This window comes from Falco peregrinus, assembly GCF_023634155.1.
Source record: "Falco peregrinus isolate bFalPer1 chromosome 21 unlocalized genomic scaffold, bFalPer1.pri SUPER_21_unloc_1, whole genome shotgun sequence".
Classification (NCBI taxonomy): Eukaryota; Metazoa; Chordata; class Aves; order Falconiformes; family Falconidae; genus Falco; species Falco peregrinus.
Window position 1 is genome coordinate 7,013 of NW_026599558.1, and position 26,770 is coordinate 33,782.

The 26,770-nt window shown below is 62.3% G+C and overlaps 4 protein-coding genes and 1 long non-coding RNA gene across 7 annotated transcripts; 2 read left to right on the forward strand and 3 right to left on the reverse strand.

Moving 5' to 3' along the window:
- Window positions 1-233: 233 nt before the first annotated feature.
- LOC129783256 (collagen alpha-4(IV) chain-like) lies at window positions 234-7,867 on the reverse strand. Of its 3 annotated transcripts, XM_055793245.1 has the most exons (6): window positions 7,111-7,867; window positions 6,307-6,695; window positions 1,747-2,508; window positions 857-1,538; window positions 530-678; window positions 234-470 (listed from the first exon to the last, which is right to left on the reverse strand). In XM_055793245.1, exons 2-6 carry the CDS (start codon window positions 6,692-6,694, stop codon window positions 424-426), a joined length of 2,028 nt encoding a protein of 675 aa, XP_055649220.1. In that variant the 5' UTR covers window position 6,695; window positions 7,111-7,867; the 3' UTR covers window positions 234-423. The 3 variants fall into 3 exon arrangements, with proteins under 3 accessions (XP_055649220.1, XP_055649219.1, XP_055649221.1); XM_055793244.1 differs by having other exon boundaries at window positions 234-678; XM_055793246.1 differs by lacking the exons at window positions 234-470; window positions 530-678; window positions 857-1,538 and having other exon boundaries at window positions 1,626-1,775; window positions 1,955-2,508; window positions 7,111-7,854.
- Window positions 7,868-8,312: 445 nt separating this feature from the next.
- LOC129783255 (coiled-coil alpha-helical rod protein 1-like) lies at window positions 8,313-11,984 on the forward strand. Its single transcript, XM_055793243.1, has 7 exons — window positions 8,313-8,435; window positions 9,252-9,294; window positions 9,425-9,485; window positions 10,021-10,522; window positions 10,826-10,903; window positions 11,669-11,850; window positions 11,972-11,984. The coding sequence occupies exons 2-7, from the start codon at window positions 9,261-9,263 to the stop codon at window positions 11,982-11,984; spliced, it is 870 nt and encodes a 289-aa protein (XP_055649218.1). The 5' UTR covers window positions 8,313-8,435; window positions 9,252-9,260.
- A 2,567-nt stretch (window positions 11,985-14,551) lies between these two features.
- Window positions 14,552-21,327, forward strand: LOC129783257 (uncharacterized). The gene is made up of 9 exons (XM_055793247.1): window positions 14,552-14,593; window positions 15,138-15,225; window positions 15,604-15,716; window positions 15,917-15,980; window positions 16,258-16,406; window positions 16,508-16,563; window positions 16,752-16,794; window positions 16,906-17,036; window positions 21,069-21,327. The coding sequence occupies exons 3-9, from the start codon at window positions 15,659-15,661 to the stop codon at window positions 21,300-21,302; spliced, it is 735 nt and encodes a 244-aa protein (XP_055649222.1). The 5' UTR covers window positions 14,552-14,593; window positions 15,138-15,225; window positions 15,604-15,658; the 3' UTR covers window positions 21,303-21,327.
- A 630-nt stretch (window positions 21,328-21,957) lies between these two features.
- Window positions 21,958-23,005, reverse strand: LOC129783258 (uncharacterized). The gene is made up of 2 exons (XR_008745192.1): window positions 22,433-23,005; window positions 21,958-22,322 (listed from the first exon to the last, which is right to left on the reverse strand). It is a non-coding gene; the product is annotated as an uncharacterized LOC129783258 (long non-coding RNA).
- A 46-nt stretch (window positions 23,006-23,051) lies between these two features.
- On the reverse strand, window positions 23,052-25,792 carry LOC101920284 (zinc finger and BTB domain-containing protein 9). The gene is given in 3 exon segments (XM_055793249.1): window positions 23,052-24,101; window positions 24,103-24,828; window positions 25,750-25,792. Coding segments are annotated over 2 exon segments (1,761 nt in total). The 5' UTR covers window positions 24,814-24,828; window positions 25,750-25,792.
- Between the last annotated feature and the right edge of the window lie 978 nt (window positions 25,793-26,770).

The window sequence follows — 26,770 nt, forward strand, 5'->3', positions numbered from 1 at the left end:
GTCCCCAGTGTGACAATGGCTTGTCCCCAGCGTGTCCCCAACATGGTCCCCACGATGTGTCCCCAGTGCTGTCCCCAACATGGCCCTCATGTGTCCTCACCATGTCCCCCATGGCTTGGGGACATCCAGCTGGGCACCCTTGGGGACATCCCCTCCCTCCCCCCCCATGTCCTCTGGACAGGGGTGTCCCCATGTCCCCACGTTGTCCCCAACCCCAATGACAGGTCAGGGGCTCGGCATGTTCCTCAGGTTTATTGTGGGGACAGGGGACAGTGTCACCAACCTGCCCCTGGTGTCCTGGGACCACGAAGGGGACATCCTCAATGTCCCCAGGTGAAGGGATGAGAAGGGACATCCTGGTGTCCCCAAGGTGAAGGGGACACTCTGGGTGTCCCCAGGTGGGAGAGGGACATCTGGGTGTCCTCAGATGGGACAGGGGACGTCCTGGTGGCCCCAGAACAAGGAGGAACCTCCTGGTGGCCCCAGATGGGACAGGGGACATCCCGGTGGCCCCAGAACAAGGAGGAACCTCCTGGTGGCCCCAGATGGGACAGGGGACATCCCGGTGTCCCCAGATGGGACAGGGGACATCCCGGTGGCCCCAGAACAAGGAGGAACCTCCTGGTGTCCCCAGATGGGACAGGGGACATCCCGGTGTCCCCAGATGGGACAGGGGATCTCCTGGTGTCCCCAGATGGGACAGGGGACATCCCAGTGGCCCCAGATGGGACAGGGGACATCCTGGTGGCCCCAGATGGGACAGGGGACACCAGAGAGTCCCTAGGATGAAGAAGACCTTTCTGGTGGCCCCAGATGGGACAGGGGACATCCTGGTGGCCCCAGAACAAGGAGGAACCTCCTGGTGTCCCCAGATGGGACAGGGGACATCCTGGTGGCCCCAGAACAAGGAGGAACCTCCTGGTGGCCCCAGATGGGACAGGGGACATCCTGGTGGCCCCAGAACAAGGAGGAACCTCCTGGTGGCCCCAGATGGGACAGGGGACATCCGGGTGTCCCCAGATGGGACAGGGGATCTCCTGGTGTCCCCAGATGGGACAGGGGACGTCCTGGTGGCCCCAGATGGGACAGGGGACATCCTGGTGGCCCCAGATGGGACAGGGGACACCAGAGAGTCCCTAGGATGAAGAAGACCTTTCTGGTGGCCCCAGATGGGACAGGGGATCTTCTGGTGTCCCCAGATGGGACAGGGGACATCCCGGTGGCCCCAGAACAAGGAGGAACCTCCTGGTGTCCCCAGATGGGACAGGGGACATCCGGGTGTCCCCAGAACAAGGAGGAACCTCCTGGTGGCCCCAGATGGGACAGGGGACACCAGAGAGTCCCTAGGATGAAGAAGACCTTTCTGGTGTCCCCAGATGGGACAGGGGACATCCTGGTGGCCCCAGAACAAGGAGGAACCTCCTGGTGGCCCCAGATGGGACAGGGGACATCCTGGTGTCCCCAGAACAAGGAGGAACCTCCTGGTGGCCCCAGATGGGACAGGGGACATCCCGGTGTCCCCAGATGGGACAGGGGATCTCCTGGTGTCCCCAGATGGGACAGGGGACGTCCTGGTGGCCCCAGATGGGACAGGGGACATCCTGGTGGCCCCAGATGGGACAGGGGACACCAGAGAGTCCCTAGGATGAAGAAGACCTTTCTGGTGGCCCCAGATGGGACAGGGGACATCCTGGTGGCCCCAGAACAAGGAGGAACCTCCTGGTGTCCCCAGATGGGACAGGGGACATCCTGGTGGCCCCAGAACAAGGAGGAACCTCCTGGTGGCCCCAGATGGGACAGGGGACATCCGGGTGTCCCCAGATGGGACAGGGGATCTCCTGGTGTCCCCAGATGGGACAGGGGACGTCCTGGTGGCCCCAGATGGGACAGGGGACATCCCGGTGGCCCCAGAACAAGGAGGAACCTCCTGGTGTCCCCAGATGGGACAGGGGACATCCCGGTGGCCCCAGATGGGACAGGGGACGTCCCGGTGGCCCCAGGATGGAGAAGGAACATTGGGATGTCCCCAGCAGGACCCTCGCGGTGTCCCTGTCCCTACTCGTCCCCTGGCAGAGCCTCCAGCACCCGGGCCAACCTCTGCGTCCCCTCCTTGTCCTCCATCGCTGTCCCCAAGGCCACCACGATGTCCCCCAGGGCGCGGGCGCTGGTAGGGAAACCTCGGGCCATCTCCAGGTCTTCGGTGACGGAGTCCACCAGGCTCTTCAGGTGAGCGGCCACCTCCTCCGACGTCCCCAAGGTGACGCGGGCCGCGGCGATGGCCTGGGTGGCCTGGCCGGTGGCAGCGGTGGCGGCGGCGGTGTCCCAGGCCAGGCGGCGGGTAGCGGGTGGCCTGTTGGCGCTGGTGGCTGGCGGCGGTGGCCAGGTGACGCTGCGATGTCCCCGCGCCCCACAGGGCCACCTGGCAGACCAGGGTGACGGTGGCCAGGCAGGGGACCAGGTGACACTCCTGGGTCACCCCCAGCGCCTCCCGCACCACGTCCAGGGACACTGCGGGGACAGCGGGACGATGGGGACGGCACCCGGGGGGCTCCTCCCCTCCCAGTGGCACCAGTCCCCTCCCAGTGGCACCAGTCCCCTCCCAGTCTCACCAGTCCCCTCCCAGTGGCACCAGTCCCCTCCCAGTCTCACCAGCTCCCTCCCAGTCTCACCAGTCCCCTCCCAGTGGCACCAGTTCCCTCCCAGTGTCACCAGTCCCCTCCCAGTGTCCCCCAGTCCCTTCCCAGTGTCACCAGCTCCCTCCCAATGTCCTCAGCTCCCTCCCAGTGTCACCAATTCCCTCCCAGTGTCACCAGCTCCCTCCCAGTGTCCCCAGTCCCCTCCCAGTGTCCCCCAGTCCCTTCCCAGTGTCCCCAGTCCCCTCCCAGTGTCACCAGCTCCCTCCCAGTGTCACCAGTCCCCTCCCAGTGTCCCCAGTTCCTTCCCAGTGTCCCCCTGTCCCTTCCCAGTGTCCCCACCCCTTCCCAGTGTCCCCAGTCCCCTCCCAGTGTCCCCAGTCCCCTCCCAGTGTCACCAGTTCCTTCCCAGTGTCACCAGCTCCCTCCCAGTGTCCCCAGTCCCCTCCCAGTGTCCCCCAGTCCCTTCCCAGTGTCCCCAGTCCCCTCCCAGTGTCACCAGCTCCCTCCCAGTGTCACCAGTCCCCTCCCAGTGTCACCAGTTCCTTCCCAGTGTCCCCCTGTCCCTTCCCAGTGTCCCCTAGTCCCTTCCCAGTGTCCCCACCCCTTCCCAGTGTCCCCAGTCCCTTTCCAGTGTCCCCAGTCCCCTCCCAGTGTCAACAGCTCCCTCCCAGTGTCACCAGTCCCCTCCCAGTGTCACCAGTTCCTTCCCAGTGTCACCAGCTCCCTCCCAGTCTCACCAGTCCCCTCCCAGTGTCCCCATCCCTTTCTGGTGTCCCCAGTTCCTTCCCAGTATCTCCCAGCCCCTTCCCAGTGTCCCCACCCCTTCCCAGTGTTCCCCAGTCCCCTCCCAGTCTCACCAGTTCCCTCCCAGTGTCCCCATCCCCTCCCAGTCTCCCCATCACTTTCTGGTGTCCCCAGTCCCCTCCCAGTGTCCCCATCACTTTCTGGTGTCCCCAGTCCCCTCCCAGTGTCCCCAGTCCCCTCCCAGTGTCCCCATCACTTTCTGGTGTCCCCAGTCCCCTCCCAGTGTCCCCAGTTCCCTCCCAGTGTCCCCATTCCTTTCTGGTGTCCCCAGTTCCCTCCCAGTGTCCCCAGTTCCCTCCCAGTGTCCCCATTCCTTTCTGGTGTCCCCAGTCCCCTCCCAGTGTCCCCAGTTCCCTCCCAGTGTCCCCATTCCTTTCTGGTGTCCCCAGTTCCCTCCTAGTATCCCCAGTCCCTTCCCAGTGTCCCCAGTTCCCTCCCGGTGTCCCCCAGTCCCTTTCCAGTGTCCCCATCCCCTTCCAGTGTCCCCCAGTCCCTTCCCAGTGTCCCCCTGGCCCTTTCTGGTGCCCCCAGTCCCTTCCCAGTGTCCTCCAGTCCCCTCCCAGTGTCCCCCAGTCCCTTCCCAGTGTCCTCCTGGCCCCTTCCAGTGTCACCAGTCCCCTCCCAGTGTCCCCCTGGCCCTTTCTGGTGCCCCCAGTCCCCTTCCCAGTGTCCCCATCCCTTCCCAGTGTCCCCCAGTTCCTTCCCAGTGTTCCCAGTCCCCTCCCAGTGTCCACCTGCCCCTTTCTGGTGTCCCCAGTCCACTCCCAGTGTCCCCAGTCCCTTCCCAGTGTCCCCATCCCTTCCCAGTGTCCCCAGTCCCTTCCCAGTGTCCACTAGTCCCTTCCCAGCATCCCCAGTCCCCTCCCAGTGTCCCCCAGTCCCTTCCCAGTGTCCCCCCGTCCCCTCCCAGTGTCCCCCTGGCCCTTTCTGGTGTCCCCAGTCCCCTCCCAGTGTCCCCCAGTCCCTTCCCAGTGTCCCCAGTCCCTTCCCAGTGTCCCCCTGGCCCTTTCTGGTGTCCCCAGTCCCCTCCCAGTGTCCCCATCCCTTCCCAGTGTCCCCAGTCCTGTCCCAGTGTTCCCCTGCCCATACTGGTTGGGGCAGGTGAAGCTCTATACTGGTCTACACTGACCTGTATGGCATTCTACTGGTCTTTACTGGTCCCTACTGGTCTACAAGTGTTCCTACTGGTATATACTGGTGTGAACTGGTCTGTAGAGCTCCTTGCTGGCTGATAAGAGTTCCATACTGGTCCATCGTGGTTAGAGCAGGGGAAAGTTTCTACTGGTCTGTAGAGTTTCTTACTGGTTCCTATTGGTCTGTAAGGTTCTCTACTGGTATTACTGATCCAAAGATATCTGTAGGGCTTCCTACTGGTCCTTACTGGTCTGTACTGGTTCCTACTGGGCTGCAGAGGTTTCTACTGGCATTACTGATCCAAATGGATCTGTAGGGCTCCCTACTGGTCTGAACTGGTCTGTTCTGGCCTATACTGGTCAAGGCAAGAGAAAGTCTCTACTGGACCATAGAGCTTCCTACTGGTCCATACTGGTCTCTACTGCTCTACAGTGGTTCCTTGTGATCCCTGCTGGCCTAAACTGGTCCATACTGGTCAGGGCAGAGCAAAGTCTGTACCGGCCTGTAGAGCTTCCTGCTGGTCCATACTGGTCTGTAGCGTCCTCTACCAGCATTACTGGTCCAAGCAGATTTGTGCGGCTCCCTACTGGTCTGAACTGGTCTGTTTAGCTTATACTGGTGTAGGGCAAGAGAAAGTCTCTACTGGTCTGTAGAGCTCCCTACTGGTCTGTAGGGCTCCCTACTGGTCTGAACTGGTCTGTTATAGCCTATACTGGTGTAGGGCAAGAGAAAGTCTCTACTGGTCTGTAGAGCTCCCTACTGGTCTGTAGGGCTCCCTACTGGTCTGAACTGGTCTGTTTAGCTTATACTGGTGTAGGGCAAGAGAAAGTCTCTACTGGTCTGTAGAGCTCCCTACTGGTCTGTAGGGCTCCCTACTGGTCTGAACTGGTCTGTTATAGCCTATACTGGTGTAGGGCAAGAGAGAGTCTCTACTGGTCTGTAGAGCTCCCTACTGGTCTGTAGGGCTCCCTACTGGTCTGAACTGGTCTGTTATAGCTTATACTGGTCAGGGCAAGAGAAAGTCTTTACTGGTCTATAGAGCTCCCTACTGGTCTGTAGGGCTCCCTACTGGTCTGAACTGGTTTGTTATAGCCTATACTGGTGTAGGGCAAGAGAAAGTCTCTACTGGTCTGTAGAGCTCCCTACTGGTCTGTAGGGCTCCCTACTGGTCTGAACTGGTCTGTTATAGCCTATACTGGTGTAGGGCAAGAGAAAGTCTCTACTGGTCTGTAGAGCTCCCTACTGGTCTGTAGGGCTCCCTACTGGTCTGAACTGGTCTGTTATAGCTTATACTGGTCAGGGCAAGAGAAAGTCTTTACTGGTCTATAGAGCTCCCTACTGGTCTGTAGGGCTCCCTACTGGTCTGAACTGGTTTGTTATAGCCTATACTGGTGTAGGGCAAGAGAAAGTCTCTACTGGTCTGTAGAGCTCCCTACTGGTCTGTAGGGCTCCCTACTGGTCTGAACTGGTCTGTTATAGCCTATACTGGTGTAGGGCAAGAGAAAGTCTCTACTGGTCTGTAGAGCTCCCTACTGGTCTGTAGGGCTCCCTACTGGTCTGAACTGGTCTGTTATAGCTTATACTGGTCAGGGCAAGAGAAAGTCTTTACTGGTCTATAGAGCTCCCTACTGGTCTGTAGGGCTCCCTACCAGCGTTACTGGTCCAAGTGGATTTGTAGGGCTCCCTACTGGTCTGAACTGGTCCGTTCTGGGTTATACTGGTCCGTACTCACGCAACGGGGCACAGACAAGCATCAGGACGAAGGCAACGCTCCGGGTCACCCACAGACCTCTGCGGCGCCGGCGGTTCTGGCTCAGCTCCCGTTCCAGTTCGGAAGCGTTGGCATCGGCGGCCGCCCCCAGTGCCCGGTAAAGCCCTTCAACATTCAGCCCTGGTGGCATCTCTGTCACCGCCGCCACCTCCAGCGCCGCCACCAGCGCCGCGTTCAGCCTCGCCAGCGCCGTTTCCACCTCCGCCAGCACCATCTTCACCTCCTCCAGCACCGCCGGCACCGTCTCCGGTGTCCCCAACGCCTCCGCCAGCCTCGTCAGCGCCTGTAGCGCTCGCCCCGAGGCCTCGGTGGCTGAGGCCACCGCCACGGACAGCGGTGGAGAGGACATCCTGCGGGTGACCGAGGTGGCCGGGTGGGGACACGGGCACCCAGGGGTGGGACACCCTCCCCAAACCCATAGGAAGGATGCAGGCACCCGGGGGGGGGGGGGGGGGAGGGGCCCTCTGCGGGGACCCAGGTGTCCTTAGGGGGGACGCCCCCCCAAAAAAGGGGGACACAGGCATCCGGACAGGGCCACTGTCACCACTAGGAGGGACACAGGCATCCGGGTGTGGCCGCCATTGTGTCCCCAAGGGGCCCAAAGTCCCCACGCAGGAAACCCTCCACTTCCCCTTCCACAGCCACGCAGGCTCCCCCACCCCCACCCCACCCCCATACCCCCCCTGGGGTTCCCCCCCACAAGGAGGACCCAGGTACCGGGGTGCAGGACACCCCCACCCCCCCACCCCCCTTTACAGCACCTACCTCCCTGTGCCCTTTGGGGACGTTGGCACCGACGTCACCGCCACTCCCACACCCACAAGGGACCCAGACGGCCCAGGGCGATGGGAGGGACCTGGGCACCTGCTCCGGCCACCCCCCGGACCCCTGCCGACCTCCCAGAGCCCAGATTTACCCCCTCGGGGCCCAGATTTACCCCCTCAGGGGCCAGATTTACCCCCTTGGAGCCCAGATTTACCCCCTCAGGGGCCAGATTTACTCCCTTGGAGCCCAGATTTACCCCCTTGGAGCCCAGATTTACCCCCTCAGGGGCCAGATTTACTCCCTTGGAGCCCAGATTTACCCCCTCAGGGGCCAGATTTACCCCCTCGGGGGCCAGATTTACCCCTCAGGGCCCAGATTTACCCCCTCGGGGGCCAGATTTACCCCATTTATCCCCTCAAGGCCCAGATTTACACCTTTTATTCACTCAGGGCCCAGATTTACCCCCTTGGAGCCCAGATTTAACCCCCAAGGCTTCTTTTACCCCTTGCAGGGCGCAGATTTGCCCCCTCAGGGACCAGATTTACATTTTTGGAGCCTGGATTTACCCCTCAGGGCTCCTTTCTCCCGCTGCAGGGCCCAGATTTGCCCCCTCAGGGCCCAGATTTACTTTCCAGGGCCCAGATTTACCCCCTTGCAGACTAGATTTACCCCTCAAGGCCCATGTTTACCCCTCAGGGCTCCTTTTATGCCCTCAGGGCCCAGGTTTGCCCCCTCAGGGCTCCCATTTAGCCCCTCACGACCCCACTTACCGCCCCAGGGCCCAGATTTACCCTCCAGGGCGCAGATTTACCTCCTCAGGCCCCGATCCACCCCTCCACGACCCTTATTTACCCCCCCCCCAGGCCCAGATTTGCCCCCTCAGGGCGCCCATTTGCCCCCCAGGGCACAGCTTCACCCCAGGCCCCACCCCTCGCGTTCTGATTGGCGGAGCCTGCACGAAGGGGTGGGACAACCCTCCGCGCTCTCGGCCCCGCCCCCCACGCCCAGGCGCAGCTTTCCATTGGCCAGCGGAGAGGGAGGATCTTCTCGGTGCTGCCTCTGATTGGCTGCTGCTTTCCCTCCGGTGGGTGAGGGGGGCGGGTTTTTCGCCGGGCTGCGTGCGTTGATTGGCTGCGCAAGCAGAGCGGGAGAGCGGCCGTGGCGGCGCGTTCCCGGCATGCACCGCGCGGCTGTGAGGGGAGACGGGGCCTGTGGGGGTACTGGGAGCAGCTGGGAGTTACTGGGAGCTCTTGAGACCATGGGGAGGGGGAAATGGGGAGCCACTGGCAGCAGGAGCTGGGAGTCACTGGGAATATGAGGGAAAGGTTAATGGGAGTCACAGGGCATACTGGGATCGTGAGGGGGGACTGAGGAGCCACTGGGACCTACTGGGAATTACTGGGAGTGTGGTTTGGGGAAGTGGGAGCCACTGGGAATATGTTGGGGCGGTTACTGGGAGTCACTAGGTGTACTGGGATTATGAGGTGGTAGAATGGGGAGCCACTGGGGGATACTGGGAGTTACTGGGAGCCACTGGGAATGTGTGTGTGGGAACTGGGAGTCACTGGGAACACGAGGGAGCAGTTACTGGGAGTTGCTGGGCTACTGGGAGCTCCTGGGACCACGATGGGGAAAATGGGGACCCAGTGGGGGATACTGGGAGGCACTGGGAGTGTGTCTGGCGGTACTGGGAGTCACTGGGAATATGAGGGAGCAGTTACTGGGAGTCGCTGGGCTGCTGGAAGCCACTGGGATCATGGTGGGGGAAATGGCAGATACTGGGGCCCAGTGGGAGGGGGGGGGTACTGGGAGTCACTGGGGCTGGGGGGGCGTAAACTGGGAGCCACTGAAGGTTAGTAGGAGTGTTGCAGGGGATGCAACTGGGAGTCACTGGTTCCACAGCAGGTTGAACTGGGAGTTACTGGGGGGTTACTGGAACCAAGTTGGAGCTGGGAGTCATTGAGGCTATGGGCCGGGGTGGTGGTGTACTGGGAATGTGAGTAGCGGTGAGCAGGCCCTTACTGGGAGTTACTGGGAGGTCCTGGAACTGGGGATAGGGGCATACTGGGAGTTACTGGGGCTGTAGGGGGGGGGGTTACTGGGAAGTACTGGAGCTGACTGGGAGTTGTCCCCCTCTCAAGGTGCCACCAATGGCCGAGAGTCACCGGGAGCCGCCGGGCACTGGTGAGCCCCCCCCAGTCCCCCCTCAACCCCGCCCCCACAGCCCGCCCCGCCCCCTTCCCCCAGCCCCGCCCCCTGCCCCCCCAGCCCCGCCCCCACCCCCCTGACACCTGGGTCCCCCCTGTCCCCCCAGGTCTGCGGGGCCTCGTCCCCCCGTCGCACTTCGTGCTTCGTCCCCCCGGCCCCAGCATCAGGTAAGGGTCCCCAGTGCTCCCAGTAACCTCCCAGTTACCCCTCCCAATGCTCCTTGTAATATTCCCAGTAACCCCCCAGTACTCCCAGTTACCTCCCCCAGTGCTGCTTGTAACCCTGCCAGTAACCCCTCTCCACATACTCACTAATTGCTCTTAATTGTGCTTTCACGTTCCCAGTAGCTGCCCAGTAACCCCCTCAGTGTTCCTGGTAACCCTCCCAGTAACACCCAGTGCTCCCTGTAATCTCTCAGTTTCCCCCTCCAGTATTCGCAGTAACCCCCCCAGTGCTCCCAGTAATGTCCCAGTACCCCTCAGTGCTGCCAGTAGTCACCCTAGTAACCTCGCAGTGTTGCCAGTAATCCCCCAGTAACCCTCCCAGTGCTCCCAGTAACCCCCCAGTGTTCCCAATAATCCCCCACTAGCGCTCCCAGAAACCCCCCAGTGTTCCCAGTAATCCACCACTAGCACTCCCAGTCTCCCTTCCCAGTGCTCCCAGTAACCCCCAGAGCCTGGACACCTAGGTCCCCTTTGGCAGGTCCCTGGAGGTGGAGCTTGCGGCCGAGAGGGGGCGTGGCCAAGCCCTGGAGGCAGAGCTTGATGCTGAAAGGAGGCGGAGCCAAACCCTGGAGGCGGAGCTTGAGGCTGAAAGGAGGTGGAGCCAAACCCTGGAGGCGGAGCTTGAGGCTGAAAGGAGGCGGAGCCAAACCCTGGAGGCAGAGCTTGAGGCTGAAAGGAGGCGGAGCCAAACCCTGGAGGCAGAGCTTGAGGCTGATAGAGGGCATGGCCAAACCCTGGAGGCAGAGCTTGAGGTTGAGCGGGGGCGTGGCCAAGCCCTAGAGGCGGAGCTTGAGGTTGAGAGGAGGCATGGTCATGACCTGGAGGCGGAGCTTGATGCTGAAAGAGGGCATGGCCAAACCCTGGAGGTGGAGCTTGAGGCTGAAAGGAGGCGTGTCCAGGCTCTGGAGGCAGAGCTTGCTGCTGAGAGGGGGCGTGGCCAGCCCCGGGGGGCGGAGCCTGATGGGCAGTCCCTGGAGGAGGTGAGCTCAGATGCTTGGGTCCCCTGGGGACCATGACCTGTCCCCTTGGGGACATGGTGGTGGCGTCCCCAGGGTGGGAGAGGTGTGGGGACCCTGCGCCCTGTCCCCGCGGGGTGTCCCGGGTGTCTCCTGTCCTCGCGGGGTGTCCCCAGGATGTTCCCACATCTCTGGTGTCCCTATGGTGTCCCCCTCTCCCCAAATTGTCACCCTGTCCTCCTGCTGTCCCCACGATGTCCCCACAGCCCCTGTCCCCACTGTCCCCATGGTGTCCCCATGCTGTCCCCGTTCCCCGACCCGTGCCAGGCCCAGGTGCTGCTCCAGGCCCGGCTCAGCGCCCTTGGCCACATCCTGACCCTGCAGGAGCATGAGCTGGGCCGCGAGGTGAGGCTGGGGGGGCCGCAGGGTGCCCCTCGGGGGGAGGGGGGGGGGCTTTTGGGGGGCAGGGGAGGTATAGGGTGCTCCTGGGGGGAACTTTAGGGTGCTAGGGGGGCATGGGGTACCTCTGGGGGGCCCTTTTGGGGTGCTGGGGGAGCCCTAGGGTGCTGTGACATGCCCCTGGGGGGGTTCTGGGGGACAGCGGGGCTACCCAGGGATGTGGCCGGGGGGGGGCGGTGGGCCTGGTGTGCTCTGGTGGTGGGTGCTGCGGAGGTCTGGGTGCTCAGGGAGGGGGGGTCTACAGGGCCCTGGGGTGCTATAGGGTGCCCCTAGAAGGGATTTTGGGGGGCCGGGGTGCTCTGAGGGGGGTCTAGAGGGCCCTAGGGTGCCCCTGGAAGGGATTTTGGGGGCATGGGGTGCTCTGAGGGGGGTCTAGAGGGCGGGCCCTAGGGTGCCCCTGGAAGGGATTTTGGGGGCATGGGGTGCTCTGAGAGGGGTTTAGAGGGCTCTAGGGTGCTATAGAGTGTCCCTGGAAGGGATTTTGGGGGGCTGGTGTGCTCTGAGGGGCTTTGGCCCCCCCTGGGGTGCCATAGGGTACCAAAGGGAGGGGGCTTTGGGGAGCCCTGAGGTGCAACAGTGGGGCGGGGGGGAGGGGCTTGGGTGGCTTTGGGATGTCTCTGGGTGCTTGGTGTTGGGTGGGGGGGTGTCAGGATGTCTTGGGGCAGGTCTGGGTGCCCCGGAGCACCCACGCCTCCCCCTCTCACCCCACAGCTGCCCCCCCCCGGGGTGCCCCTGGCAGTGGCCCCCTCTCGGCTGCAGGGACTTCTGGGGCGCTGGCGGGAGAAAGTCTTCAGCCTCCTGGTGCAGCTGCGGGTGCAGGAAGAGGTGCAGAGGGTGCTGAGGGCGCAGGTGGGTGCCCAGGTGGCTGCGACCCTCCTGGGGGGGCTGCTTAGGTCCCGTGTTAGGGGGGTTGGGGGTGTCCAGTGTCTGGGTTCCCCCTGGAAGGGGGCCTGGGTACCATACTGGGGGATCAGGGGGGCACCCAGGTGCCTGGGTCTTTCCCGAGGGGTGCAGGGGTCCCATGTGAGGGGGTTGGGGGGCACCCACGTGCCTGGGTCCCTCCTGAGGGGTGCAGGGGTCCCTCCTGAGGGGTGCCTGGGTCCCCTGGGGGGTCTGAGGGGGCACCGAGGTGCCTGGGTCCCTCCCAAGGGGTGCAGGGGTCCCTCCTGGTGGGTGTCTGGGTCCCTTGGGGGGTCTGGGAGCACCCAGGTGCCTGGGTCCCTCCTGAGGGGTGCAGGGGTCCCTCCCGAGGAGTGCCTGGGTCCCATGGGGGGGTCTGGGGGGGCACCCAGGTGCCTGGGTCCCTCCTGAGGCGTGCAGGGGTCCCTCCTGGTGGGTGTCTGGGTCCCTTGGGGGGTCTGGGAGCACCCAGGTGCCAGGGTCCCTCCTGAGGGGTGCAGGGGTCCCTCCTGGTGGGGGTCTGGGGGGCACCCAGGTGCCAGGGTCCCTCCTGAGGCGTGCAGGGGTCCCTCCTGGTGGGTGTCTGGGTCCCTTGGGGGGTCTGGGAGCACCCAGGTGCCAGGGTCCCTCCTGAGGGGTGCAGGGGTCCCTCCTGGTGGGTGCCTGGGTCCCATGGGGGGTCTGGGGGGCACCCAGGTGCCTGGGTCCCTCCCGAGGCGTGCAGGGGTCCCTCCTGGTGGGTGTCTGGGTCCCCTGGGGGGGGTCTGGGGGGCACCCAGGTGCCAGGGTCCCTCCTGAGGGGTGCAGGGGTCCCTCCTGAGGGGTGCCTGGGTCCCCTGGGGGGTCTGGGGGGGCACCCAGGTGCCTGGGTCCCTCCCAAGGGGTGCAGGGGTCCCTCCTGGTGGGTGTCTGGGTCCCTTGGGGGGTCTGGGAGCACCCAGGTGCCAGGGTCCCTCCTGAGGGGTGCAGGGGTCCCTCCCGAGGGGTGTCTGGGTCCCCTGGGGGGGTCTGGGGGGCACCCAGGTGCCTGGGTCCCTCCTGAGGGGTGCAGGGGTCCCTCCCGAGGGGTGTCTGGGTCCCATGGGGGGTCTGGGGGGGCACCCAGGTGCCTGGGTCCCTCCCGAGGCGTGCAGGGGTCCCTCCTGGTGGGTGTCTGGGTCCCTTGGGGGGGTCTGGGAGCACCCAGGTGCCAGGGTCCCTCCTGAGGGGTGCAGGGGTCCCTCCTGGTGGGTGCCTGGGTCCCCTGGGGGGTCTGGGGGGCACCCAGGTGCCTGGGTCCCTCCTGAGGCGTGCAGGGGTCCCCTCCTGGTGGGTGCCTGGGTCCCCTGGGGGGTCTGGGGGGCACCCAGGTGCCTGGGTCCCTCCCAAGGGGTGCAGGGGTCCCTCCTGGTGGGTGTCTGGGTCCCCTGGGGGGTCTGGGAGCACCCAGGTGCCAGGGTCCCTCCTGAGGGGTGCAGGGGTCCCTCCCGAGGGGTGTCTGGGTCCCTTGGGGGGTCTGGGGGGGGCACCCAGGTGCCTGGGTCCCTCCCAAGGGGTGCAGGGGTCCCTCCTGAGGGGTGCCTGGGTCCCCTGGGGGGTCTGGGGGGCACCCAGGTGCCTGGGTCCCTCCCGAGGCGTGCAGGGGTCCCTCCTGGTGGGTGTCTGGGTCCCTTGGGGGGTCTGGGGGGCACCCCGGTGCCTGGGTCCCTCCCAAGGGGTGCAGGGGTCCCTCCTGGTGGGTGTCTGGGTCCCTTGGGGAGTCTGGGAGCACCCAGGTGCCTGGGTCCCTCCTGAGGGGTGCAGGGGTCCCTCCCGAGGGGTGTCTGGGTCCCATGGGGGGGTCTGGGGGGGCACCCAGGTGCCTGGGTCCCTCCCAAGGGGTGCAAGGGGTCCCTCCTGAGGGGTGCCTGGGTCCCCTGGGGGGTCTGGGGGGCACCCAGGTGCCTGGGTCCCTCCCGAGGCGTGCAGGGGTCCCTCCTGGTGGGTGTCTGGGTCCCATGTGAGGGGGTTAGGGAGCACCCAGATGCCAGGGTCCCCTCCTGGTGGGTGCCTGGGTCCCTGGGGGGTCTGGGGGGCACCCAGGTGCCTGGGTCCCTCCCAAGGGGTGCAGGGGGTCCCTCCTGGTGGGTGCCTGGGTCCCCTGGGGGGTCTGGGGGGCACCCAAGTGCCTGGGTCCCCTCCCAAGGGGTGCAGGGGTCCCTCCTGGTGGGTGTCTGGGTCCCCTGGGGGGTCTGGGGGGCACCCAGGTGCCTGGGTCCCTCCCAAGGGGGTGCAGGGGGTCCCTCCCGAGGGGTGTCTGGGTCCCCTGGGGGGGTCTGGGGGGCACCCAGGTGCCTGGGTCCCTCCCGAGGCGTGCAGGGGTCCCTCCTGAGGGGTGTCTGGGTCCCATGTTAGGGGGTTCGGGGGCACCCAGATGCCAGGGTCCCCTCCTGGTGGGGTGCCTGGGTCCCCTTGGGGGGTCCTGGGAGCACCCAGGTGCCTGGGTCCCTCCCAAGGGGTGCAGGTGTCCCATCTAGGAGGTTGGGGGGCACCTCGGTGTCTCCAGGGGGTCACCTGTTTCCCTTTGGGGGGGGGGGGGGGGGGGGTGTCTTCTGAATGCCCTGGGTCCCTGCTGGGACAATCCTGGACGCCTGCATGCCTCAGGTGGGGGACACTGGGGACGGCGGTGGGCAGCGGGGGACCGCGGCGGGTGACACGGCTGGAGCTGAGCTTACGTGAGAGGGGCGGCCACCGCCGAGCTGCAGCGTCGGGACGTCGGAGGTCAGCAGGGACACAAGGGACATGGGGGGGACCTTCTGGGGACATGGGGGGTGTATGGGGAGCTGCTGGAGATGTGAGGGGGCATGCTGGGGACACACCTGGGGAAATGGGGACCGGCTGGGGACATGAAGGGACCTGCTGGGGACACATGTGTGGTAAAGGGGGGACCTGGTGGGGACGTGGGGACCTGCTGAGGGGACAAATTGGGGCAAGGGGGGGGGGCGGGGGCACATCATATAGAGGCGTGCTGGGGACACAGAAGGCTGTTGGGGACATATATTGGATGTGGGGGGACACATTGAGGACCTGTGTGGGACGTGCTGGGGACATGGGGACCTACTGGGGACATGCCTGGGAAGTGGGAGGACATGCTGGAGGCACCAAGGGCCACACAGGGGCCACACTGGGGCCACACTGGGGCCACGGGTGACCGCTGGGCGGTATCTCCCAGTACCTGGCCAGGGAGGTGACCCAGAGTGGGGACATGGTGGGGACACGGGAGGGCTTGGGGGCAGGTTAGGGACGCAGTGGCACTTGTCCCAGCGCCTGGCACAGGAGGTGGTGCGACAGCGGGGACGGGCAGAGGCGGCTGAGGAGGCACTGAGGGGACTGGCCCAGGCAGCTGCCAGGTACTGGGAGGAACTGGAGGGGACTGGGGGCCAACTGGGTGGGCCTGGAGGGGGCACCAAGAGGGACTGGGGTGGGGAATTGGGCACTGAGAGGGACGGGGGGAACAGGGAAGAAACTGGGAAGGCACTGGGAGGGGTTGGGATAGGGGCTGAAGAAGTACTGGGAGGCACTGGGAAGGAACTGGGGGGCATCTGAGGGATACTGGGAAGGAACTGGGGTCATCTAGGGGATACTGGAAAGGCACTGAGGGGCATCTGGGGGGGTTACTGGGAGGAACAGAGGGGCATCAGGGGGATAGTGGGATGGGGACACTGGGAGGTCACCAGTGCCCCGTATGTCACGGCTGGTCCTGTCCCCATGTCCCCCCTGTCCCCCAGGCTGGCCAGAGTGGTGACAGCACATGAGGCTGAGGTGACAGCTGCCACCGGGACCATGGTCACCCTCAGCGCCCGCCTGCACCGGGTGGGACAGCAGCTCCGCGTCCTCCAGGGTATGGGGACCCAGGGTGGGGGACATGGGGACCCAGGGTGGGGGACATGGGGACACAGGGTGGGGGACATGGGGACACAGGAGGGATGTGGACACAGGGATGGGGATGGTGACAGGACGGGCGTGAGGACAGAGTGGCCCTGGACCCCCCCCTGTCCCCAGGGCTGGTGAACCCAGTGTCACCCTGTCCCCTGTCCCCAGGACTGATGTCCCCAGCGGTGGCCTTGGACCAGGCACGGTGGCGGCAGGACCCAGCTGGGGACTGGTGAGTGGTGGGGGAGGGGTCCGCATGCCCGAGTCCACGTTGGGGGGTGCTGGGGGCCACCAGGAGACCCTGCGGGTGGGGAGGGGACCCCATGGGTGACATCAGGACCCCCACGGTGGCTTGGGGACATTGGGCCCCTGGGAGTAACTTTGGGACCCCAGGGGTGGCAGGGGACCCGCTCTTGGGAGACCCCGGGGTGACATGGTGGCACTGTCCCCACCCCGCTGGCCCTGACCCACGCGTGGGGCTGGGGGTGACACAGTGACACTGTCCCCAGCCTGGTGGCCAAGGTGACAGGCAGCACCCATCTTCTTGCGGGGACGGTGGCCAAGGTCCGGCGCAGTGGCGAGCGGGGACACGCTGGGGACACGCTGGGGACACCTTTGGTAGGGAGGACGTCGCTGGTGGGACACAAGGGGACACCAGGTAGGTGGCAGGGGACACGCTGGGGACCCAAGTGCCACACTGTGCCTGTGGGTGACCAGTGGCCACCATGTCCCCATTGTGGCTTGTCCCTGTCCCTGCAGCGGTGGCCTTGGGGGTGGCTGAGAAGGTGACACACAGCGGGGTGACAAAGGACAAGGTGAGGTGGGTTGGGGACCAGGGTGGGCACGTGGGGGGACACAGGGGACACGGGGCGTCTGGAGACGGGTGGCAAGGGGGCTGGGGGCGGGGGGGGGGGGGGGGTGACAAGGGGAAACACCAGTCTGGGAGGGGACTCAGGGTCAGGGGTGGCTGGTGTCCCTGTGTCACCCTTCGTGTCACCCCCAGGCCACCCCCTGCAAGGACAGGATGGGGCACCCCCCTGGCAGAGGTAGGTCTGGCCCATGTGACACCTGCAGGTGTTTCTGTGTCCCCCCACCCCGTGTCCCCGTGTCCCCCCCAGTGACCTCTGTGCCCCCACCATGTCCCTCCATGTCCCCAGTGTCCCCCCATGTCTCCCCAGCGGCACTGGGCTCCCTGGTGACGCAGCTGCAGGCCCTGGGCGCCGCCATCCTCGGGGACGATGGGGACAACGATGACATCGCCGACCCCCCTCCAAACCCGGGCACGCCGGTGAGTCACCCCCACCACCCCAGCCAGGGGGGAGGAGACCAGTTTGGCCCAGTTTGGCATTGGGGGGACCCAAATGTCCCTTCCCAGGTGTCACTCAGCTCCTGCTCAGGTTGTGGCTAAGGTGACAGGGGGGAGGGGACATGGCAGGGGACACGAGTTGGAAGAGCGAAAGGAGGAAGAGGAGAAGAAGGGAGCGATGTGTAAAGCAATTAGATATGCAAACTAGATTGCTCAAGTGAAAACTTCAGCCCCCGGGTAATTAATTAAGCGAAAGTGATGAGGGCAGGAGGGGGAGGGGTTGGACGCGACTTTAGACCGGGTTCAAGGTCGTTGTGCCGTGGGTGACGATGCTTTGGCGATAACGATGCTTTGGCGATAACGAGGATGGTTCCCTGCCCCCTTATCAGCGCTAATTAAGGCTGAACAACCCGGGGCACAAAACTCGTTTGCGATTAATTAGGGGAAAGATGCCAAGGTCGCCTGGGGGGGGGGGGGGGGGACACGGACGACACGGCACCCACCGGTGTGGGGGGAGGGTAGCGTGGATCTGGACAGCCTTCGCCTGGCTCTGGCATCGGCTCCGGGAATTCCGGATCCCGCCACGGATATTCCCGGATCCTGGGGGCGCGCCCTGCATCCCACCCGCCGCGGCGGGGAAGAGCCGCTGGGAAATTGTTAGGTTTAGCCAATCAAACAGGCCCAAAGGGTGTTTTCCAAGGATATTTCCCAAGAATATTAATTTTCCCCCGAGGATATTTCCCAAGACTATCTATTTCTCCCGAGGGTATTTCCCAGGAATATTTATGTTCCCAAGGATATTTCCCAAGAATATTTACGTTCCTGAGGATATTTCCCAAGAATATTCTATGTTCCCGAGGATATTTCCCAAGAATATTTACGTTCCCGAGGATATTTCCCAAGAATATTCACGTTCCCGAGGATATTTCCCAAGAATATTTACGTTCCCGAGGATATTTCCCAAGAATATTCTATGTTCCCGAGGATATTTCCCAGGAATATTTATGTTCCCGAGGATATTTCCCAAGAATATTTTATGTTCCCGAGGATATTTCCCAAGAATATTTACGTTCCTGAGGATATTTCCCAAGAATATTTACGTTCCTGAGGATATTTCCCAAGAATATTTTATGTTCCTGAGGATATTTCCCAAGAATATTCTATGTTCCCGAGGATATTTCCCAAGAATATTTACGTTCCCGAGGATATTTCCCAAGAATATTTACGTTCCCGAGGATATTTCCCAAGAATATTTTATGTTCCCGAGGATATTTCCCAAGAATATTTACGTTCCTGAGGATATTTCCCAAGAATATTTTATGTTCCTGAGGATATTTCCCAAGAATATTTACGTTCCCGAGGATATTTCCCAAGAATATTTTATGTTCCCAAGGATATTTCCCAAGAATATTTACGTTCCCGAGGATATTTCCCAAGAATATTTTACGTTCCCGAGGATATTTCCCAAGAATATTTTACGTTCCCGAGGATATTTCCCAAGAATATTTTACGTTCCCGAGGATATTTCCCGAGGATATTTCCCAAGAATATTTTATGTTCCCGAGGATATTTCCCAAGAATATTTACGTTCCCGAGGATATTTCCCAAGGATATTTCCCAAGAATACCCGTTTCCTGAGGATATCAGTATTTTCCGATCCTTCAACATACGGTTGTGGATTTTCTACTCAGCATCTCATGGAGTAAAAGAATGGGTAGGAACCTCAGCTGAAACACATTGAGTAAAAGAAATACATGTTTCCCAAGAATATTTGTTTCCCAAGAATATTTGTTTCCCAAGAATATTTGTTTCCCAAGAATATTTGTTTCCCAAGAATATTTGTTTCCCAGGATATCAGTGTTCTCAGATCCTTCAACATACGGTTGTGGATTTACTACTTGGCATCTTGCGGACTAAATAAATGGTTGGGAACCTCAGCTAAAACACGTGGAGTAGAATATTTTATTTCCCAAGAATATTTTATTTCCCAAGAATATTTTATTTCCCAAGAATATTTTATTTCCCAAGATATCGGTGTTTTCTGATCCTTCAACGTACGGTTGTGGATTTACTACTCGGCATCTCATGGAGTAAAAAACCAAGTGGGAACCTCAGCTGAAATACGTGGAGTAAAATACTTGTTTTCCAATATTTTAATTTCCAAGAATTTTTATTTCCCAAGAATATTTATTTCCCAGGATATCGGTGTTTTCCGATCCTCCAACGTACGGTTGTGGATTTACAACTCTGCACTCAGGGAGTAAAAAAAACAAGTGGGAAACTTAGCTGAAATACGTGGAGTAAAATAAATACGTGTTTTCCAATAATATTTTATTCCCCAATATTTTATTTTCCAAGAATTTTTATTTCCCAGGAATATTTATTTCCCAGGATATCGATGTTTTCTGATCCTCCAATGTACGGTTGTGGATTTACCACTTGGCACCTCACGGAGTGAAAAAACAGGTGGGAACCTCAGCTGAAATACATGGAGTAAAATACTTGTTTTCCAAGAATATTTTAATTTCCAAGAATATTTTAATTTCCAAGAATATTTTAATTTCCAAGGATATTTTAATTTCCAAGAATATTTTAATTTCCAGGATATTGGTGTTTTCTGATCCTTCAACATACACTTGTGGATTTACTACTCGGCATCTCACGGAGTAAAAAACCAGTTGGGAACCTCCACTGAAATACGTGGAATAAAGAAATTTTTTTTTTTTTTGCATTTCCATGCAAAATAATACGTGGAAAATCGGGAAAAGCTCCCGGAGGTGGTGGGAAATGGGTTTGGATCAGGTCCTCTCCTGGTTGGGTTGGTGACCATCCTCCGGGACTTGCGTTGGGAGAAGAGGGTGACGCCGTTGGATTTCCAAGGATAACGCCGGGAACCAGCGACCGTCAGCTCGGGGCTGAACCGGGAGAACCGAGGTGGGGACGTGGCGCGGAGGACCCGAGTCCCGGGGCGATGGTGGTGGTTAATGATTGCCAGCATCCGACGTTCCCCGTTGATCCCGGAGGTCAAATATCCCGGGGAGATAAGAGCCACCTGCCCGGTTCCCCGTCGGTTGCCAACTGCTCCGAGCTCGTTAATATTTCACCAATTAACCTGCTGATGTTAATTACCCTGGAGCAATAAAAGAGCTGGAAGAGGTTGGAAAAGGAGCTGGAAAAAAACGTGGTCAAGTCTCCAGCTCTCCAGTATAACCAGTAAAGAAAGGAAATGGGGAGTAAGATCTGGGTGGTGTTTGAGGTGGTGGACACCCAGCGTGAGCTGCGGCCGTAATTAAAACCCACCGATGGTTAATTAATCGGTTAATCAATTAATCAGGAGCTAACTGGGAAGTAGCAGTAGGAACGGGGTTGGTTTTTCTTCTACCTTGAGTAGATGGTTGAGTGGCTCCTTGGGGCTTCTCCAAAGTCAACCAGTCATGGAAAGTCCCAAGCTCCAAGGCCAGTCCCACCAGTGACCTCCTGGTGGGTTTGGTGGAGGCTTCTCCAAAGTCAACCAGTCATGGAAAGTCCCAAGCTCCAAGGCCAGTCCCACCAGTGACCTCCTGGTGGGTTTGGTGGAGGCTTCTCCAAAGTCAACCAGTCATGGAAAGTCCCAAGCTCCAAGGCCAGTCCCACCAGTGACCTCCTGGTGGGTTTGGTGGAGGCTTCTCCAAAGTCAACCAGTCATGGAAAGTCCCAAGCTCCAAGGCCAGTCCCACCAGTGACCTCCTGGTGGCTTTGGTGGAGGCTTCTCCAAAGTCAACCAGTCATGGAAAGTCCCAAGCTCCAAGGCCAGTCCCACCAGTGACCTCCTGGTGGCTTTGGTGGAGGCTTCTCCAAAGTCAACCAGTTACGGAAGGGAAAGTCCCAAGCTCTTCAGGCCAGTCCCACCAGTGACCTACTGGTGGGTTTGGGTGGGAAAGCATCTTTGAGGGAGAGGAATGTGGGAAATGGTGGGATAACGTTCCTGAGGCACGTGTGTGACTCAAGACCTTGGTCTTCCTTCTGCTTCCGTAGGAACCGCTGAGCACCGGGATGAGCGGCTGGAAAGCTGTCGTTGAACCTTCATCCAACGGAGAAGACCCACCTGGAAAGCGCGGCCAGCATTCCCCGGAGCTTTGTTGGCAGCCTGTGAGTTGTCACCACCGGAGAAGCTGTGGAGAACATCTCCAGATGTTCAGGAACATCCCCGTGATGGACAATCCAGGCCTTTCCGTGGGGAAATCTGGCATTTCCTCCCCCAAATCTTGATGGATCATCAAGGAAATTCCGATGAGTCTGTCGTGTCCGGGTGATCTTCTTCTCCATGGAACCCAGCCAAGGTGCCCACCCACCTTACACGTAGGTGTTAGTAGGGTGTATCCAGGAATGGGGACCAGTTTGGCACTGGTGGGAGCTCGCACCCCCGTGTGTCACCCGTAGATGACAGTGCCATCCCAGTTTGGCTGGTGGGACCCTCACGTCATCCCAGAGGTGACAGTCGCATTCCAGTTTGGCACTGGTGGGACCCCCGTGTTGCCCCATAACCAAAAGTGCCATCCCAGTTTGGACCAGTCCAGGACTGGTAGAACCCCGTATCACCCTGTGACACCTCTTAGGTAGCAATTCCATCCCAGTTTGGACCAGTCTGGCACTGGTGGGACCCCCATATCACCCCATAGGTGTGCTATCCCAGTCTGTCACAGGTGGGACCCCCATGTCACCCCGTGTCACCTCCCAGGTGGCAGCACCATCCCAGTTTGGCCCAGTCACTTACTGGTTCTCCCCATCCGGGTGACCCAACACTTTTTTATTTCATTTTACAGTTTTGCCCCTTTTTTGCACCATTTCAGCCCATTAAAGCTCATAGGGTGACATCGCTGGTGGCACCGTGTCCTGTTCGGGGAAGGGGGGTGGCACTTGGGTACGTGTCCCCTACAGTACTGGGCAGGGGGGCACATCTCTGGGAGGGACAGGAGAGTCCTGGGGGGGACGCAGCGGTCTCCCATGGGGACAGAGGTGTCCCCAGGAGGGGACATTGGGCCCCCCCATGGGGACAGGGGTGTCCCAGGGAGGGGACACGGTGTGATCCCGAGGGTGGCTGCCGGCGGGCAGAAGGACCCGGGGGCGCCCGCCACAGCGCGGTCCCCACGGCAACGTCCGTCCCGCCCCCCGCGCCGCCATTGGCTGCTGAATTCCCGCTCTGCGTGCGCTGATTGGCCGATACGGAAGCGGAGTGAACGAGGGGTACGCGTAACTGGGAGGCGGCCCCAAACCAGTACGGCGCCCGAGCTGGGAGAGAGCGCTGAACTGGGCCCAGGGCCCTGAACTGGGCCAGGAGCTGAACTGGGCCCAGAGCACTGAACTGGACCCAGGACCCTGAACTAGGCCAGGAGCTAAACTGGGCCCAGAGCCCTGAACTGGGCTCAGGGCCCTGAACTGGGCCCAGGGCCCTGAACTGGGCCAGGAGCTGAACTGGGCCCAGAGCACTGAACTGGACCCAGGACCCTGAACTAGGCCAGGAGCTGAACTGGGCCCAGAGCCCTGAACTGGGCCCAGGGCCCTGAACTGGGCCAGGAGCTGAACTGGGTCCAGAGCCCTGAACTGGGCTCAGGGCCCTGAACTGGACCAGGAGCTGAACTAGGCCCAGAGCCCTGAACTGGGCTCAGGGCCCTGAACTGGACCAGGAGCTGAACTAGGCCCAGAGCCCTGAACTAGGCCCAGAGCCCTGAACTGGACCCAGGACGCTGAACTGGGCCCAGAACCCTGAACTGGGCTCAGGGCCCTGAACTGGGCCAGGAGCTTAACTGGGCCCAGAGCCCTGAACTGGGCCAGGAGCTGAACTAGGCCCAGAGCGCTGAACTAGGCCCAGAGCCCTGAACTGGGCCCAGGACCCTGAACTGGGCCAGGAGCTGAACTGGGCTCAGGGCCCTGAACTGGGCCAGGAGCTGAACTGGACTCAGGGCCCTGAACTGGGCCAGCCATTAAACCCCCCCGCCCTCCCACTTCCCCCCAGCCCCCTCACTCACAAGCCCAGCACCCCCCTCCCCACCGAGCCCCCTGGCAGAGCGGCCGATGCTTGGCCAAGCCGCTGCGCAGGCGGAAGTGGCGGCCGCAGCGCTCGCAGGCCCGCCCGGCCCCGTCGTGGGTCTTCATGTGCTCCGTCAGGTGATGCTTCAGCTTGAAGCGCTTGTGGCAGGCGGCGCAGGCGAAGGGGCGCAGGCTGAAGGTCAACATGATGTGTCGATCCCGCTTGGGTTTGACCGCAAAGCGCTTCCCGCACAAGCAACCGAAACGTTTACCGTCGGGAGCCGCTCCCAACTTCACCGGAGCGTGGAGAGCTTGACCCCGCCCCAAGATCTCGTTCCCGTGAAGGTCCACCGGTTTCCAAGATGGTTGAGGGAACACGGATGCGCTGCCGGTTGTCATCATGGCGCTGCCGGTTGTCACCGTCGTGCCGCTGCCGCCCGCCGGGATGACGTAGCTCACCTCTGCCGGCGCGAAGCCGCCCGCCAGCTCCGACGCTGGTAGGAGACCCTCAACCGTGGTGGCGTCACCCACCTCCTGCTTGATGTAGAAGATCTTGGGGGGCTCATGGGGGGCTCCGGGCACCCCGTCTTCCTCCTCCTCCTCCTCCAGCACGATCTGGAGAGCATCGGTGGGGCGGTGGCGGCGGCGGTGGCCGCCTTCTTCCTCCTCTTCTTCTTCCTCCTCGTCCTCCTCCACACAGATCTTGAGGACCTCCTCGCCGGCGTCCTTCAGGAGGGAGCTAAGGGATGACGTTGCCGCCGGCGCCACGTCTGCAGCCACACGGATTTTGAGGACCTCCTCGCCCCCCTCCTTGGTGAAAGACGGTGTGGCCACCTCACCACCACGGGTGGCCCACGAAGAGCCATCACCACCACGCATGGGCCATGAAGATGATGCTGAAGAGCCATCGCCACCACGGGAGGCCCACAAGGACGTTCCGTCACCACCGCGGGTGGGACACGAAGAGCTGTCGCCACCACGTACGGGCCATGAAGATGATGCTGAAGAGCCATCACCACCACGGGTGGCCCACGAGGATGTTCCATCACCACCGCGGGTTGGACACGATGGCCCATCTCCACCACGAGTGGTCCAGGATGATCCTCCATCTCCACCGTGGGTGGTACATGAGGACCCATCGCCACGGGTGGTCCACGACGATGCTCCGTCTCCGCCGTGGGTGGCACATGAAGACCCATCTCCCCCACGGGTGGTCCACGATGAGGATGAAGACCCATCCCCACCATGGGTGACGCATGAAGACCCATCTCCACCACGGGTGGTCCACGATGACGAAGCCTCCCCGCCGCGGCTGCTTGACGATGACGACGTCCCCCTCGCTGCCCCGGCCAGCCCACCGGCACGTCCCACCCTCCAACTCCCTCAGGATCTCGGAGCACTGATCCACCACGTGCCACATCTGGAGACCACTGGCCACCAAGAGATGCCCGGGCAGGGCCTCCAACAACAACGTCAAGCGCCCCGAGTAGATGAGGTGCAGGAGCCCCTCGAAGGCGTCGGGATCGATGGCGGGGGGCAGCAAGAGGCGCCCCCCATCTTGGAGAAGCAACTTGTCGTGGAAGAAAGGGGACGCGGCGGCCAAGACGCTCTTGTGGGCTGGGAAGATGCGCCCACCCACGTGGACGGCCACGTCGCAGAACTTCCCCTCCAGCCGCAGGCGGTTGAGGGAATCCAGCAGCGCCGCCGCGTGCTGGGGGAAGGAGATCTGCACCCGGCCCCCCTCCGCCGCCATCCTCCCGCCGCCGGCCTGCGGGGACACCTCTGTCACCCAGGGGGGCCACCTCGGGTGCCTGGTTGCCCCCTTGGATGCCTAGTTGCCACCTTAGGTGCCCGGTAGGCCCCCTTGGGTGCCCAGTTGCCCCCCCTTGGATGCCTAGTTGCCACCTTAGGTGCCCGGTAGGCCCCCTTGGGTGCCCAGTTGGCCTCCTAGATGCCCAGTTGCCCCCCCTTGGGTGCCCAGTTGCCCCCTTGGGTGCCCAGTTGGCCTCCTAGATGCCCAGTTGCCCCCCCTTGGGTGCCCAGTTGCCCCCTTGGGTGCCCAATTGCCCCCCCTTGGATGCCCAGTTGCCCCCTTGGGTGCCCAATTGCCCCCCCTTGGGTGCCCAGTTGCCCCCTTGGGTGCCCAGTTGCCCCCCTGGATACCCAATTGCCCCCCTGGATGCCCAATTGCCCCCCTGGATGCCCAGTTGCCCCCTTGGGTGCCCGGTTGCCCCCCTGGATGCCCAGTTGCCCCCTTGGGTGCCCAGTTACCCCCTTGGATGCCCAGTTGCCCCTTTGGGTGCCCGGTTGCCCCCCTGGATGCCCAGTTGCCCCCCTGGATGCCCAGTTGCCCCTTTGGGTGCCTGGTTGGCCCCCCTGGATGCCCAGTTGCCCCCCTGGATGCCCAGTTGCCCCCCTGGTTGCCCAGTTGCCCCAGGGCATACCCTGCTGCCCCCCCTGGTTGCCCAGTTGTCCCCCTGGCCGCCCCCGTTGCCCCCCGGCCAGCCCCCCGCAGCCCCGGGGCTGCCCCACCCCCACCCGGTTGGCCCCTTCACCGCCCCCGGCCGCAGCACCGCCCCTGCCCCCCCCCGCCTTGCGCCCCCCCCCGCCCCCCCCACTCTCCCCCATCCCCCCCCCCTCCCCCCAGGAGCTCCCCGGCCCGTCACGTGACCGCACGCCCCGCGCTCACCCCCGGCCGCTGTCGGCTCCGAGCGGTGACGTCACCGGGAAGCCCCGCCCCCAATCCGCGGGCAGGGCGATGACGTACCCCGGGAAGCTCCGCCCCCTTTCCCCCCCCCCCCCGCAAATCGCCTCTCTCGGCCCTCCGGCCCCGAGCCACGCCCACTGAGGCCATGCCCCCTCCGGGCCCTGGCAAACTCCGCCTCTCCCGCCACAAGCTCCACCCCTTCCCTCCCCTTTCTTTGTTAGTAGCCGCTCTACCCCGGGAGGCCACGCCCCCTTCACAAGCCACGCCCCCCCGTCCTTGCCCCACCCCGGGAAGCCTCGCCCCCTCCCAATCCACACCCCTCTCAACCCTATGAGGGCCCTGCCCACTCCTGAGAGCCACCCCCACTCCAAGCCACACCCACCCCAAGCCACGCCCCCCAAGCCCCTCTCTCTACCCTGCCCCTGGATACCCCGCCCCTCCTAAACCCCTCCTACCCCTAAACCCCTCTATCTCCTTAAGCCCCGCCTACCTCAAGCCACGCCCCCTCCCCAGCCTTTGCTTCCCCTGCCCTACCCCTGCAAGCTCCGCCCACCCTGTCTCTTAAACCCTGCCCACTTCCCAAACCAGACCCCTCCCTAGCCCCACCTTTGCTCTCCCTGCCCTACCTCCTAACCCCCGCCCATCGTAAGCCACGCCCACCCACAAGCCACACCCAGCCACACGCCACGCCCACCCAAGGCATGCCTTTCCTCTGCCCGGTCTCTGCAAGCGCTGTCCACTCCAAGCCACGCCCACCCTCTCTCAAGCCCCGCCCAAGCCCCAAGCCCCTCCCCTCCCCAGCCTTTGCATTCCCCTGCTCTACCCCTGCAAACCACGCCCACCATCTAAGCCCCTCCCACGGTCTCCCAAGCCACGCCTGCTCCCCAAGCCACACCCCCAATCCCTGTCTTTGCTCCCTCCTGCCCCACTTCCTAAACCCAGTCCACCCTAAGACACGCCCCGTCTCCCAAGCCACGCCCATGCTCTCTCAAGCCACACCCAC

Coding starts and splice junctions, on each gene's coding strand:
- LOC129783257 (XM_055793247.1), top strand. CDS start 15,659: ATGGTCACCCTCAGCGCCCGCCTGCACCGGGTGGGACAGCAGCTCCGC. Junction 16,407..16,507: donor GGGACACAAGGGGACACCAG/GTAGGTGGCAGG, acceptor CTGTCCCTGCAG/CGGTGGCCTTGGGGGTGGCT. Junction 16,564..16,751: donor GCGGGGTGACAAAGGACAAG/GTGAGGTGGGTT, acceptor TGTCACCCCCAG/GCCACCCCCTGCAAGGACAG.
- LOC129783256 (XM_055793244.1), bottom strand. CDS start 6,694: ATGTCCTCTCCACCGCTGTCCGTGGCGGTGGCCTCAGCCACCGAGGCC. Junction 2,509..6,306: donor GCTTGTCTGTGCCCCGTTGC/GTGAGTACGGAC, acceptor CTGTCCCCGCAG/TGTCCCTGGACGTGGTGCGG. Junction 1,539..1,746: donor TGTTCTGGGGCCACCAGGAT/GTCCCCTGTCCC, acceptor GGACACCAGGAG/ATCCCCTGTCCCATCTGGGG.
- LOC129783255 (XM_055793243.1), top strand. CDS start 9,261: ATGGCCGAGAGTCACCGGGAGCCGCCGGGCACTG. Junction 9,295..9,424: donor CCGGGAGCCGCCGGGCACTG/GTGAGCCCCCCC, acceptor CTGTCCCCCCAG/GTCTGCGGGGCCTCGTCCCC. Junction 10,523..10,825: donor ATGGGCAGTCCCTGGAGGAG/GTGAGCTCAGAT, acceptor GACCCGTGCCAG/GCCCAGGTGCTGCTCCAGGC.